The sequence below is a fragment of the Pseudorasbora parva genome, chromosome 20 (genome assembly GCF_024679245.1).
Source record: "Pseudorasbora parva isolate DD20220531a chromosome 20, ASM2467924v1, whole genome shotgun sequence".
Classification (NCBI taxonomy): domain Eukaryota; kingdom Metazoa; phylum Chordata; class Actinopteri; order Cypriniformes; family Gobionidae; genus Pseudorasbora; species Pseudorasbora parva.
The window spans coordinates 5,493,071-5,508,787 of NC_090191.1; the positions used below are offsets into that span (position 1 = coordinate 5,493,071).

Below are 15,717 nucleotides of genomic sequence, written 5' to 3' on the forward strand. Positions count from 1 at the left end.
TCACACAAGTTCAGTTGTTCAGTGAAGCGGCTCGTGAGTCCATACAGAACACAGACCGACTGAATGACACTTTAAGCGGACCATCTCAAATGGAGATTGATAAAATGCAGCTTACTTGTTTATTGGTGTTTTCAGTTCATCTGCGTGCGAGTTCATCAGAGAGAGCTCGAGTACATATGGTTGCCAGATTGCACAGGTTTAGGTAAAACACCGGATAGTATACAGGTTCTTTTCACAGAAAAGTTCTTATTGGGGAATTTAAATTACTGAAATCTGGCAACCGCAAGCACGAAGGCTGGAACTCTCTTCTTTCCCCCCGACAAAACCAAAACCAGTGTTTTTTGTTCAGGTTTTTATTTTTTAAACTACATTTTAGACTTTAGACATTTTAGACATTTAGTCAACGATATTTCATGTTTATATAACGTTAGTCACAATGTAGTCTACGCAGTGGCTGTGATGTACTCTGAAATACAAACATGTAAAACATCATACTTCAGTTCTCATAAATATAAATATATATTTTTTACAAAATGAATAGAAGCCTTGTCAAATGACTATCGTTTTAACTTATATGGTGGAGAAGGTGACGTTAGCTATTAGGATTGAGTGAGCGATCTGTAAGCAACTAAACTAACGTAGTATGACATACGTATCTACGGTTGTATTTTGTAATACAAAATAATATTAACCATTGTTTGGTACTTGGAGTTTCCTATTGTTACTGTACTAGCATCTTGCGTTATCTAGACACTGCTGTCCAGGGGCGTAGCCATCTTTTCAGAAGTGAGGGGGACAGAAATGTCGTAATACCATTTTTTTTTTTTTTTTTTTTTTGGGACCGATATAATTTATTGCATCTCTTGCTTTTAATTTGGTAAGATATCAAATACACTGCTGAACAATAACCACTAATCTATATAATATTATTCTCCTATTTTTTATGCCAATTTCTTGGTTGGTTTATATAGGCCTACTACAGACATTTGTGCATTAAGTCTCCATAGATTTTATGCAATGCAAAAAAATAAAAATACAATTCTGATGTAAACCAGCTGTTCTCTGTGTGAATATATAGTAAAATGTGATTTATTCCTGTGATCAAAGCTGAATTTATCATCATTACTCCAGTCTTCAGTGTCACATGATCCTTCACTAATCATTCTCATATGAGGATCTGATGATCAACACACATTTATGATTATTATCAGTTGTGCTGCTCATGGGGCTGCTTACATTTTGTGGAAACCATCTAAACATTCGTGGTAAAATTAATAAAAGAGAGAAATTAATACTTTTATTGATCAGACATTAAATTGATCATATTTTCATATTTTTCATATTTTTAATATTACAAAAGATAATCATTTATTTAATAACTGCAAATAAATGCTGTCCATAGAACTTTCTATTCATCAAAGAATCCTGAAATATAAAATGTATCCTGGTTTCCACAACATTTTTAAGCAGCACAACTGTTTTCAACACAGATAATAATCATAAATGTTTCTTGATCATCAGATCCTCATCTGAGAATGATTAGTGAAGGATCATGTGACACTGAAGACTGGAGTAATGATGATAAATTCAGCTTTGATCACATAGGAAAAAAGCGGTTTTAATTTGTAATTCTATTTCACAATATTACTGTTTTAACTATTTTTGATTAAATAAATGCAGCCTTGGTGAGCAGAAGATACTAAACATTAAAAAAGCTGCATTATTCATATAATAGGCTATACTTTATTGTCAATAAATAGGCTACATTGAGATGGCTTGAAAAACACACATAAAGCATATATTGTCGCAATCGTCTGATTGTCGTCGTCACGTTTCATCGCTCATAACGATTGTTTTCCTTCAGCTGCAGCTCCAGCGTGACAGGGTATTACTTCTACAAATCCACTTTTGGACTTTCTGTGAGATGCGAATAAAATGACAGCAGGTAGATTAGATTAGATTATTTTTTGTCTCTGATTTTAAATCTTAATGTATTCACATTGGTTTCTATGTAAATACACTTGCCCGTGACCTCAAAAAGCGCTCTATCAACCGAGATTAGAGAAGGCTGTCTTTAAGCGTCCCTGTTAATTTGCCCGCCGCGCAGGGTAACGTCGGTTCGAATCCCGCTCAGAGCGGGTCGACTAGAATCGGCGAGACCCAGTAAAAGTGCTGGGGACAAAAATACATTTTATTAAAAGTAAGGGGGACACCCCCCGTCCCCCATGTAATCTACGCCCATGCTGCTGTCTCTCTAAGAAACTTTTACTTTAATCAGAAATTGTTTTAACAGTCAATAACTAATCCAGTAGTTGTAATCCGCCTTTTCTTCAGTTTTAGACACTGAGCGAAGCTTGCTTGAAATGGGCCGAACAAATAATTTTGAATTAAATTGTTCACTGAGAGAAAGCTCCAGTTAACTGTTTGCTTACTGACATTCTTCAAAATATCTTCCCTTGTGTTCAGCTGAAGAAAAAAATTCATACAGGTTTGAAACAACTCAAGGGTGAGTAAAGGATAGGGATAGTGCATTGTATTTTAAAGCACTTTTTGTTTTTTGAACCTTTTCCTATTTTGTCTATGCTGATTGTAAAAGAATGACAGTCACTTTGGTTTTGGCATTTTATTGAAACGTCTTGATTAGGAAATGTTTGCATTAAGGAAAACAAGCTGTCTAACTTTGTTGGGTTTTAACCTGTTCCTCCTCTCTGAAATAATTTGCCCAGTTTTTGAAAAAATTATCTCTGCAGGCACAGAGGTTGCGACCAGTGGCGCCACCAGGGGCCACCCCACTGGCCATGGCGTAGGTTTGGGGGGGGACGCTAGGTACTAGTCCCAATCAATATTTAGAATAAGCAAAATGACGCGTCCCGTATCAAACCAATGCAGACGCGATGCACAAGATTGCGTTTTAGCGGCGCTTTGCTGCCAAAGCGACGGAGTCTCGAGAACATGCGCTGGAAACTTGCGCGTTTTTTTAAAAACATGTCGAGCTCGCGTCCACAGTTTGAACGCAAGAGGATTTCCAGATATAGGGCTGAAATGAAAAAAAATGGTATCATGAGTGGGTCTGTCCAGTAACTTAAGATGAACCTAAGACAAACTGCACCCTTTGCAGAGAAGCATTTCAGTGTCTCTGACTGTCTGACTTAAAGCATGCGATGACAGACACATCCGTGAACTAATGGTAAAGGTAGGCCTATTGTTTTTTAAATGGATAATATAATATTTCATACATTATCAGAGCTTGGCAGACTTATTTTTCTAGACATTAGAACGGTTAATTAATATATTATAGCATATTAATGTTATCAATTTATCATTTAGCAGTTTGATATTTAAAAAATATTTAGATTAAAATGGGACAAATAATTACATAATAATATAGTCATAATAGTAAATTAATAAAGAGGATTAAACATGTTTGAATTTCAGAATTGTCAGTAAAGTGGTTACTGGTTCAGAATGACTGCTTAAAGAGACAGTGCACCCAAAAAAAATCTGTCATAATTTCCTCACCCTCAAGTTGTTCCAAACCTGTATGCATTTCTTTATGTAGAACACATATGAAGACAAATTCCTACCATGGAAGTCAATGTTGCCCCCAAAGCAAACATTTGGTTACAAACGTTCTTCAAAATATAGTCTTTTATGTTCAACAGAATGAAGAAACTCATACAGGTTTGGAGCATCATGAGGGAGAGTAAATGATGACAGAAATTTCATTTTTGGGTGAACTATTCCTTTAAAGTACACCAATACAGGCTTCTAAAGAGTTCTTCAGAAATAAATAAAATAATCAAAAGTAAAATAATTTAAAATGTGTTCTGTTGCAAGTTTACATACTTGATTCCATGTTTGTTGTTGAGCTGCTGTCATTGTTTCATTGTCACTCTTATCACTCTTTAATTGCCAAGTGCATAAATTATTTTCAAAAACGGATTCAAAACTGATTTGGAAAAAAAAACATACACACAAAATAACTTATTTTCAATATAAAAAGTGATTGTGGACTGGATATTTTTTGACCTTTTATTACAGTCTTGGACATGTCACTGGCTCTGATGCATTGTTAGTTTGTGTGCAGCATTAGATTTACATTTTTTTTAATCCTTCATTTGTATGCAGTTATTCTATACAAATGCCAGAAACTAAGCTTCTTTTTTTCTTCAGCACAGGCCTATCTAAAGGGGTAATGGTGCCACCTGGTTATCAACTGTAAAAATTACACATTTTACCTCTTCCCAACTGGGAAAACCACCAACAATCAAGAATGCATGATTATATGGTGTCATGGCTTTCCAATAATTTTTTTTGGGCTATAATTGAAGTCAATGGGGCAAAAACAGCCACGAACAGTAAATGAGGGAGAAAAAAATCTGATGCGGCACAAAAACTAACAATGCATCAAAGCTAAAGTTGTTACAAATCTTTGACATGCCCAAGACTTTTTTATATGTATTTTATATTTAAAATAAGTCATTTTGTGTGTATGTTTTTTTTTTTTTTCAAATCCGTTTTGAAAATCATTTATGAACTTGGAAAATAAAGAGTATTATTATTTTGGTACTGGATAATTTGAACTGAAGAGCCTCATAAATTAATAGACTTATTAATAAACTTTGCGCGCTCAAACAGCAACAGGTCAGCTCATGCCCGTCAGTCAACGATTTCAAAAGAAGTTAACGTTAGAAGACGATGACTACTGGTAAGTAAATAAGTAAAAAATATATTTTTTAGTAAAAGACGACGTGGAATTATGTGTCGTGATGTGCTACAGGCCGGTTTACTACACCATAGATGTACAGAATACAATTCTGAAATTATGGTTTCTAGTTTTGGTGTGCCACCCCAAGATTTTAAGTGGCCCCATCTGGCCACCCCTATGAAAAATTTCTGGAGGCGCCACTGGTTGCGACTATGCAAAGTCTTCTCTTCATAGTGTCAGTTAAGCATTCATAAACAACTTTTCGTGCTTTTTACACCAAGTGAGTGGCTCTTCATTTCTTTGAATCAGGGGCTCTGCTAAGTAACTCCTCATTGCTTCCATTGCTTCTGATGTGGCATTCCTGACAGTAAATGAATTAGCCACCCGCTCATCAAAGTCCCCCCACACTGAATCCTGCTCAGAAGAGGTGATAGGAAGCCTATGCTCAGCATGAGGTTCATTCACCTGCCTGCTGGAGCCGAGTGCTGAAGCTGCAGCAGTTATACTCTTGCAGGCCTCATCTACTGCTGCTGGATCGGGAAAGCCTTTCTGCTTAAATCTTGGGTCAAGCAGGGTTGACTCAGCCAACAAGCTAAAGAATTCAATTCGGTGAAAACGTTGTTGCATATCAGCAGCCAATGAATTCTAGGGGTGGCTGACGCGAAACTGCCGTTTCGACGCTGTATCGAGATCCTGAAGCGCAGATGTGTCGAAACACTGCTCCGAGCTGTGATTCGACACACCCATGTCACGTGACTATGGCTAAATGAAGCACTGAGGTGTTTAATCAGGTGCGCCTGTCTATTATGAAATAACTATTTTTCATCTGCAGTCCCTATAGGCAGATAACAGAAAAATAACAGACAGTCAACAATCATACAACATCATTCACATTCACCAAAAAAAAAACAAAAAAAAAAACAAAACAAAAAAAACAATACACAAATGGCAAGACATTGTTCATTCACCTCTATACTACATTCAGATTTACAGTGTAAGTGTACATGTACAATCGATAAATGTATGACAGTTAAATATGAGTACACCTCTGGGTTTTTTTAAGAGTTAAGCAGTCTCCTTTGACATAGGCCCGTGTACCACCTCTACTGTCAAGTCTTTGAAAAAAGCCATGCAGTGGAGGGGGAGCAAGATTATGTAGCCTAATATTTTGTATACTAAACAAGTGTACTTAAAACGTTTGAAATGATCAAAGCTTAAAAATGTATGCCTCTCTAAAATATCACAATGATGAAATGACAATGCTTTTTTTTTAATCAAAAACGAAATCTCGTACCACATCTGGTGTAGGAGCATTTCCATTTGGAAACAGCACATAAAGTGAGATGTGTGTATTGTGTATTGTATTGGCCCAGAATGCATGATCCATTAACTTAATTTTCAGTAATTTTCCCTCATTTGTATGTAGGCCACTTGCTGAAAAAGATTTGTTTTTAATCATTTTTTCAAAGGCTGGAAATTATATGTAAAAAAAAAAAAAAAGTCGACTAAGTCCTTCAACAGCAGAGCAATTCATATTTTTGGAATAAAAATGTTATGTATTGTGGCTTTATTTCTTTTATTACAGTTAATTTTTCATGACAAAAAACAAACAAACAAAAAAAACAAACAAACAAACAAACATGTAATTTACAATGAGGAGGCTACAGGTTACAAAACCAAGTAGTTGTCAGACAGATGTTAAAAATGTATTTTTTACATAGTAGATCACTTTCAGATCAATACACGCCAGTGTCCACTAGATGGCGTCATGGTCACGGGTGTCGGGTGTTGTTTCGAAGCTTCGGCACATTTGCTTCAACTGTTTCAGTGCTTCACGAAGCCTCGGCCTGCCCATCACTAATGAATTCACCATAGCCGAAATGGAGTCGTTGACAGTCAGACTTTTAAGCTGTTTCCGGATGACTTTTTGTAGCCCCCTTGCAATTAAAATAACTTTAGATGCTGTCACATACCTGAGATGGAAGCAAAAAAATAAAATAAAATAAAAACATGTAAATTGTATTTAGAAAAAATAAATCTTGGACAATGATTAAAATGCCCCATAAATCAGATTTTTTTTATTAATGTAAAGATTAATTTATATTATAATGCACAAACCTTTCTGCACTGATTTCAGCTGTAACTTCTTCGAAAGGTCTTAAGATCTTGCAGGCTCTGTTCACAATATCCCACTCATCAGTGGAGAAGAGCCCGTACGGCCCATACAAGGACCTTCCGTTTTATTAACGTCAAGTGGACCCATACTCGAAAAAAACTCTCCGAAACTTGTGAGAAACCTGAAGGAGTATTTTTAACACAGAAATACTCCATCAAACGTCCAACATTAGTTTTTGAAACTTTGTCTATGTTTAGGATGGGAATCCAAGTCTTTAACAGTGTAAAAAGCTCAGTATGCATGAAACAGCATTTCACCCCCCCCTTTAAGAAAATGTAATCTTCTGAGGTCCATTTGTAGTAACTGTTTAAGGCGATTTGACGATTTCAGTCATCATACAGTAGCCAGCACTTACCCCCTTTCATAAAGCGCGCGTGCCTCTCACTCTCACACTGGTCGCTGTGGTTAATTTGACGGAAGTCACGCGCGTGACGCATGGACACGCAGGACTGATTATTCATCTTAGCCAATCACGTTGACAGGAAAATAAATAAATATAATGTAGCAACAGCAGGTTTAGGGAAAATAGCGAAGTAAAAGTACCGATACAGTACTTAAAATGTACTCAAGTAAAAGTAAAAGTAGACTGTTTTAAACTACTTAAAGTACAATTCCTGAGAAAAACTACTCAATTACAGTAACGAGAGTATTTGTAATTAGTTACTTTACACCACTGGTTGCCTTGCTTTGCTTCACTGACTTTATCTTCTTACCAAAAAAAAACAAGAATTAATAAATTAGTATCTATCCACTTTTATTCTTTCTCTACCCTCTTTATGGTCTCTACCTGATCTCTACCCTCTTTATGGTCTCTACCCTCTTTATAGTCTCTACCCGATCTCTACCCTCTTTATAGTCACTACCTGATCTCTACCCTCTTTATAGTCTCTACCCGATCTCTACCCTCTTTATGGTCTCTACCCGATCTCTACCCTCTTTATAGTCTCTACCTGATCTCTACCCTCTTTATAGTCTCTACCTGATCTCTACCCTCTTTATAGTCTCTACCCGATCTCTACCCTCTTTATAGTCTCTACCTGATCTCTACCCTCTTTATAGTCTCTACCTGATCTCTACCCTCTTTATAGTCTCTGCCTGATCTCTACCCTCTTTATAGTCTCTACCTGATCTCTACCCTCTTTATAGTCTCTACCTGATCTCTACCCTCTTTATGGTCTCTACCCGATCTCTACCCTCTTTATAGTCTCTACCCGATCTCTACCCTCTTTATGGTCTCTACCTGATCTCTACCCTCTTTATGGTCTCTACCCTCTTTATAGTCTCTACCCGATCTCTACCCTCTTTATGGTCTCTACCTGGTCTCTACACTCTTTATGGTCTCTACCCTCTTTATAGTCTCTACCCGATCTCTACCCTCTTTATAGTCACTACCTGATCTCTACCCTCTTTATAGTCTCTACCTGGTCTCTACACTCTTTATGGTCTCTACCCGATCTCTACCCTCTTTATAGTCTCTACCTGATCTCTACCCTCTTTATAGTCTCTACCTGATCTCTACCCTCTTTATAGTCTCTACCTGATCTCTACCCTCTTTATAGTCTCTACCCGATCTCTACCCTCTTTATAGTCTCTACCTGATCTCTACCCTCTTTATAGTCTCTACCTGATCTCTACCCTCTTTATAGTCTCTACCCGATCTCTACCCTCTTTATAGTCTCTACCTGATCTCTACCCTCTTTATGGTCTCTACCCGATCTCTACCCTCTTTATAGTCTCTACCCGATCTCTACCCTCTTTATGGTCTCTACCCGATCTCTACCCTCTTTATAGTCTCTACCCGATCTCTACCCTCTTTATAGTCTCTACCTGATCTCTACCCTCTTTATAGTCTCTACCCGATCTCTACCCTCTTTATAGGCTCTACCTGATCTCTACCCTCTTTATAGTCTCTACCCGATCTCTACCCTCTTTATAGTCTCTACCCGATCTCTACCCTCTTAATAGTCTCTACCCGATCTCTACCCTCTTTATAGTCTCTACCCGATCTCTACCCTCTTTATAGTCTCTACCCGATCTCTACCCTCTTTATAGTCTCTACCCGATCTCTACCCTCTTTATAGTCTCTACCCGATCTCTACCCTCTTTATAGTCTCTACCCGATCTCTAACCTCTTTATAGTCTCTACCCGATCTCTACCCTCTTTATAGTCTCTACCCGATCTCTACCCTCTTTATGGTCTCTACCCGATCTCTACCCTCTTTATGGTCTCTACCCGATCTCTACCCTCTTTATAGTCTCTACCCGATCTCTACCCTCTTTATGGTCTCTACCTGATCTCTACCCTCTTTATGGTCTCTACCCGATCTCTACCCTCTTTATGGTCTCTACCCGATCTCTACCCTCTTTATAGTCTCTACCCGATCTCTACCCTCTTTATAGTCTCTACTCGATCTCTACCCTCTTTATAGTCTCTACCCGATCTCTACCCTCTTTATAGTCTCTACCCGATCTCTACCCTCTTTATAGTCTCTACCCGATCTCTAACCTCTTTATTGTCTCTACCTGATCTCTACCCTCTTTATAGTCTCTACCCGATCTCTACCCTCTTTATAGTCTCTACCCGATCTCTACCCTCTTTATAGTCTCTACCCGATCTCTAACCTCTTTATAGTCTCTACCTGATCTCTACCCTCTTTATAGTCTCTACCCGATCTCTACCCTCTTTATAGTCTCTACCCGATCTCTACCCTCTTTATAGTCTCTACCCGATCTCTACCCTCTTTATAGTCTCTACCCGATCTCTACCCTCTTTATAGTCTCTACCCGATCTCTACCCTCTTTATAGTCTCTACCTGATCTCTACCCTCTTTATGGTCTCTACCCGATCTCTACCCTCTTTATGGTCTCTACCCGATCTCTACCCTCTTTATAGTCTCTACCCGATCTCTACCCTCTTTATAGTCTCTACTCGATCTCTACCCTCTTTATAGTCTCTACCCGATCTCTACCCTCTTTATAGTCTCTACCCGATCTCTACCCTCTTTATAGTCTCTACCCGATCTCTAACCTCTTTATAGTCTCTACCTGATCTCTACCCTCTTTATAGTCTCTACCCGATCTCTACCCTCTTTATAGTCTCTACCCGATCTCTACCCTCTTTATAGTCTCTACCCGATCTCTACCCTCTTTATAGTCTCTACCCGATCTCTACCCTCTTTATAGTCTCTACCCGATCTCTACCCTCTTTATAGTCTCTACCCGATCTCTACCCTCTTTATAGTCTCTACCTGATCTCTACCCTCTTTATAGGCTCTACCTGATCTCTACCCTCTTTATAGTCTCTGCCTGATCTCTACCCTCTTTATAGTCTCTACCTGATCTCTACCCTCTTTATAGTCTCTACCTGATTGCCTAATCCTAACCCATCCTCTGAACCTAATCCTGAACCTACAAATATTGGGGATGTAATAAGAATTCGGCACAGCACCTGTTCAAATAACTTGCCACGTAGCCTACTGGAAATGCTTAAAACGTTATTTATTTATTTATTATTAAATAGGCCTCCATTTTTATTAAAATGCGAAAAACTGTAATTTTAGTTAGGTTTATTGTGCATGCAGATTGTATTTTAAATCAGAGAGTTTATAATGACAATAAACAAAGACTGGTTTGGGCTTCTCTTTCTATATACTTCAGACATAAAGAACATCTGTGTTTGTGAGTCAGTGTGTGCAGGTGCAAAACAAAATGACACCATTAATTTGAGCGAATGAAAAGGCAATAATCAGCACAATGTGTTTACGAAATATCTTTAATAGAATGTTTTTAATATGCAGTGACACACAGATTACTTACCTGAATTTTTTAAATATAATAACATGACAATCAATGACAAATAATGACATCAAAGTAGTCCCACCCGTCCCACCCGCATAATTATGCCTATGCCCCTGTGCTAAAACACACATGTGGAAGAGGCGGAATGGATAAATAACTCAAACAATAAAAGAGGATTTCTATAAGCCCATTAATGGCATGTTTGTGTGACGAAGGCTCAGGTTGGTCGGGATCCATGTGCAGTTTATTTAAATAACACAGTATCAGAGTACAAACAGGCTTAGATTGAATCACCAGGCAGAACAGCAGTGTCAGAGGAAGGGCAGAGAGAATCGTCAGAACAAGCATAAGTTGACAGTGTGTGTGTGTTTGAGAGAGTGAGTGTGTGTGTAATTGTGAGTGTATGAGTGATTGTGTTGTGTGAGATTGTGTATATGTGTTTTGTGAGAGTGATTGTGTGTGAGTGAGAGAAAGTGTGTGTGTGGGTGTGTGTGATGGGTAGGTTTAGGGGCTGTGTGTGGGTGTGGGTGTGGGTGTGTTCGTTCACTGATTAACTGTCACTGTGTGTGTTTTGTAGTGTGGATCATGGAGGAGAGATCAGGATTACTGCAGGACTACACAAATGTACGTCTAAATACACACTCACTCACTCACTCACTCACTCACTCACACACTCACTCACTCACTCACTCACTCACTCACTCACTCACACACACACTCACACACACACTCACACACTCACACACACACTCACACACACACTCACACACACACTCGCTCGCTCACTCACTCACACACCCATTCACTCACAACACACACACACACACACACACATGTTGGTCTATGTGGTTTACAGGGACTCTCCATAGGCGTAATGGTTTTTATACTGTACAAACCGTATTTTCTATCCCCTTACACTGCCCCTGCCCCTAAACCTACCCATCACAGGAAACATTCTGCATTTGTACTTTCTCAAAAAAACATCATTTAGTATGTTTTTAAGGCCATTTGAATTATGAGGACATTTGATATGTCCTCATAAACCACATTTATAGTGTAATACCAGTGTAATACCCATGTAGTTATACAAATTTGTGTCCTCATAAACCACATAAACAGGCTCACACTGTCCCTACCCCTATATCTACCCAACACACACACACACACACACACACACACACACACACACACACACACACACACACACACACACACACACACACACACACCCTGTATGATTTATAAGTGTTTTGAAAAGTGGGGACATGGGGTAATGCTCATGTCATTATACACATGTGTGTCCGGATATGTCACAAAACACACACACACACACACACACTAGTGCTGCAACGACGCGTCGACGTCATCGTTTACTTCGACTACAAAAATATGCCGACGTGTGTGAAATGCGTGTCACGCTGTTTGTTTACGTCTCGCGTAATGGCATACAGGGAACAGAGAAAGTAGCATTCTATCACAAAAACAGAGACCACTGTTATCAAAAGTATGGGAATACTTTAAACAGAGGACAAATAAAATGGCCCCTTGTTCCCTTTGCAAAACCGATATGGTGTACCACGGCAGCACAACTGCGATGCGCGAGCACCTCAGAGGAAAACATCTCGGCGCTCTCCGGTGTTACGGTTTAACTGGTTTTCGTGTGATCTGGTGACTAACTTCCTGGTTCAGATATTCGGATATTCTTGTGAATATTAAACGACAGCGCGGCGCGAGACAACAGTCACAAACCACCGAGCACCCGAATCAGCTCCAGATCTCTGGAAACCATGTTAAACCATAGCAGAACCCTGACTACACTTTATGGTTTGTGACACACACACTACCCCTATCCCTAAATCTACCCAACACACACACACACACACACACACACACACACACACACACACACACACACACACACACACTACCCCTACATGTACCCAACACACACACACAATGATTTTGAAAAGTGGGGACATGGGTAATGTCCTCATAAGTCACCCTCTTCTGTAATACACACACACACACACACACACACACACACACACACACACACACACACACACACACACACACAGTCTCTACCCCTAAATCTACCCAACAGACACACACACACACACACACACACAGTCCCTACCCCTAAACCCATCACTCACACACACACACACACACACACTGTCCCTACCCCTAAACCCATCACACACACACACACACAATGATTTTGAAAAGTGGGGACATGGTGTAATGCCCATGTCATTATACACATGTGTGTCCTGATATGACACAAAACAAACACACAGACTCACACACACACACACACACACACACACACACTACCCCTACATGTACCCAACACACACACACACAATGATTTTGAAAAGTGGGGACATGGGTAATGTCCTCATAAGTCACCCTCTTCTGTAATACACACACACACACACACACACACACACACACACACACACTACCCCTATCCCTAAATCTACCCAACACACACACACACACACACACACACACACACACACACACACACACACTACCCCTATCCCTAAATCTACCCAACACACACACACACACACACACACACACACTACCCCTACATGTACCCAACACACACACACACAATGATTTTGAAAAGTGGGGACATGGGTAATGTCCTCATAAGTCACCCTCTTCTGTAATACACACACACACTGTCCCTACCCCTAAACCCATCACTCACACACACACACACACGCACACTGTCCCTACCCCTAAACCCATCACACACACACACACACACACACACACACACACACACACACACACACACACACACACACACACAATGATTTTGAAAAGTGGGGACATGGGTAATGTCCTCATAAGTCACCCTCTTCTGTAATACACACACACACAGACACACACACTACCCCTATCCCTAAATCTACCCAACACACACACACACACACACACATTGGTCCTCATTTATCAAAAGTGCGTACACCAAATTTCCAGCGTACACCTTGCGTACACCCAAACCCACGGTGACTTTGAGATTTTTTCAATATGGACGTTGGCGTACGGCACGCTCAAATCCTCCGCCAGCTCAGGAGGTGGTGTACGCACGTTTGAGTTAGTGGGGAAATGCGCAGAAAAACAATTCCTAACACCACAAAACGCACTGACAAGATATGCTATATGACCCACTGTTAAAAACCACAACAACAACATTTAGTGTTTATTTTTGTGCAACATGAACGTCAATGTTTAATTTGTGTGACTTTACCAAAGCGTTTGATCTGTAGGCATATGTATTCCTCCAGTCGCGAGCCTGTGCACTTTATCTGACGTTTCAGGCCCGCCTGGCCCGGCAGCTGCGCACGCACTGGGACTAAAATAATTCAGACTGACAAAATAATAAAAATGACCTTCTTCTTTTAAATAATAATAAAATCAATAAAAACGACATTCTTCTTCTAAATAACAAGCGTCATTAAGAATAATAATCATAATAATAATAAGAAGAAGAATCTTACAAATTGTCATGTAATTATTAATGTGAATGAATCTTACTCCACATCACATCATCATCACTATTGTACACCCCAATACATGTGCCGTGATACGAAATTAAATGCTAATTGTTTCAAAACGTGCTGTAAAATAATGCAGTGATGGTAATTTATCATCCAAACAGCTTTAAACTGCTGGAGTGCGCTTCTCAACCTCCACACTGTTAAGAGTACTCGTAATTTGGGTCCATATTTTGTTTTTGTAGGTGCCTTTATTCCCACTCTTTAAACTCCCAAATAAAACAATTTCGTTTTTTTTTCTTTCTTTTTTTTCCCACTTCCCTGGTGATGGTCTCGATGGGCGCGTCTCAATCATCTCACTAGTTCACTAGTCAGAGCACTGATCAGGGAGTCAGCCCATTGACTTATGTCCTAATCAGTGTCCTGACTAGTGGACTAGTGAGATGATTGAGCGCGCCCGATCTCCACGTCGGAGAAGTTTCGCTTCTTTGCCGTCTTCTGTTTGTCCATGGCGTAAAATGAGGGCGTGGGGGAGGCGGAGACTTGAATATATAGGGGCGTGTTATTCTAATGACGATCGTTTTCAGCCGCCACATTTATTAAGGGCAAGTATTGCGTACACCTGGATTGCAGAGGTGCGCACAGCTTCATAAATCAGGCGGTGAGAGGAGTGTAAGCATAATCTTACACCAACATATACACCAGTTTCTACGCAAGATTGATAAATGAGGGCCACTGTCCCTACCCCTAAACCCATCACACACACACACACACACACACACACACACACACACACACACACACACACACACACACAATGATTTTGAAAAGTGGGGACATGGGTAATGTCCTCATTAGTCACCCTCTTCTGTAATACACACACACACAGACACACACACACACACACACACACACACACACACTGTCCCTACCCCTAAATCTACCCAACAGACACACACACACACACACACAGTCCCTACCCCTAAACCCATGACTCACACACACACACACACACACTGTCCCTATCCCTAAACCCATCACACACACACACACACACACACACACACACAATGATTTTGAAAAGTGGGGACATGGGTAATGTCCTCATAAGTCACCCTCTTCTGTAATACACACACACAGACACACACACACACACACAGACACACACACTACCCCTATCCCTAAATCTACCCAACACAAACACATACACACACACACACACACACACACACGCATACTGTCCCTACCCCTAAACCCATCACACACACACACACACACACACACAATGATTTTGAAAAGTGGGGACATGGGTAATGTCCTCATAAGTCACCCTCTTCTGTAATACACACATACACAGACACACACACTACCCCTATCCCTAAATCTACCCAACACACACACACACACACACACACACAGACAGAACAGACCTGAGAGTCGAGCGCTGAGCTGCAGATGAGATGAGATTTATAGACAGGATAAGAATCATAAATCAGGCTCAGACCTGAGAGTCGAGCGCT

General features: G+C 39.9%; 2 protein-coding genes across 6 annotated transcripts in view; both read left to right on the forward strand.

Moving 5' to 3' along the window:
• The window catches only part of LOC137049032 (chemotaxis regulatory protein ChePep-like), a 341,058-nt gene that overhangs the window by 237,466 nt on the left and 87,875 nt on the right, over window positions 1-15,717 (forward strand). The window lies entirely within an intron of this gene.
• LOC137049216 (NLR family CARD domain-containing protein 3-like) overlaps window positions 1-15,717 on the forward strand; it is a 68,149-nt gene that overhangs the window by 47,239 nt on the left and 5,193 nt on the right. For 4 of the 5 annotated variants that reach the window (XM_067427682.1, XM_067427683.1, XM_067427684.1 and 1 more), the window contains one exon: window positions 11,260-11,306. The exons of the other annotated variant lie outside the window; for it this stretch is intronic. In XM_067427682.1, coding sequence (XP_067283783.1) covers window positions 11,260-11,306 — 47 coding nt within the window. The remainder of the gene's footprint in view (window positions 1-11,259; window positions 11,307-15,717) is intronic. 5 annotated transcript variants of the gene reach the window in all.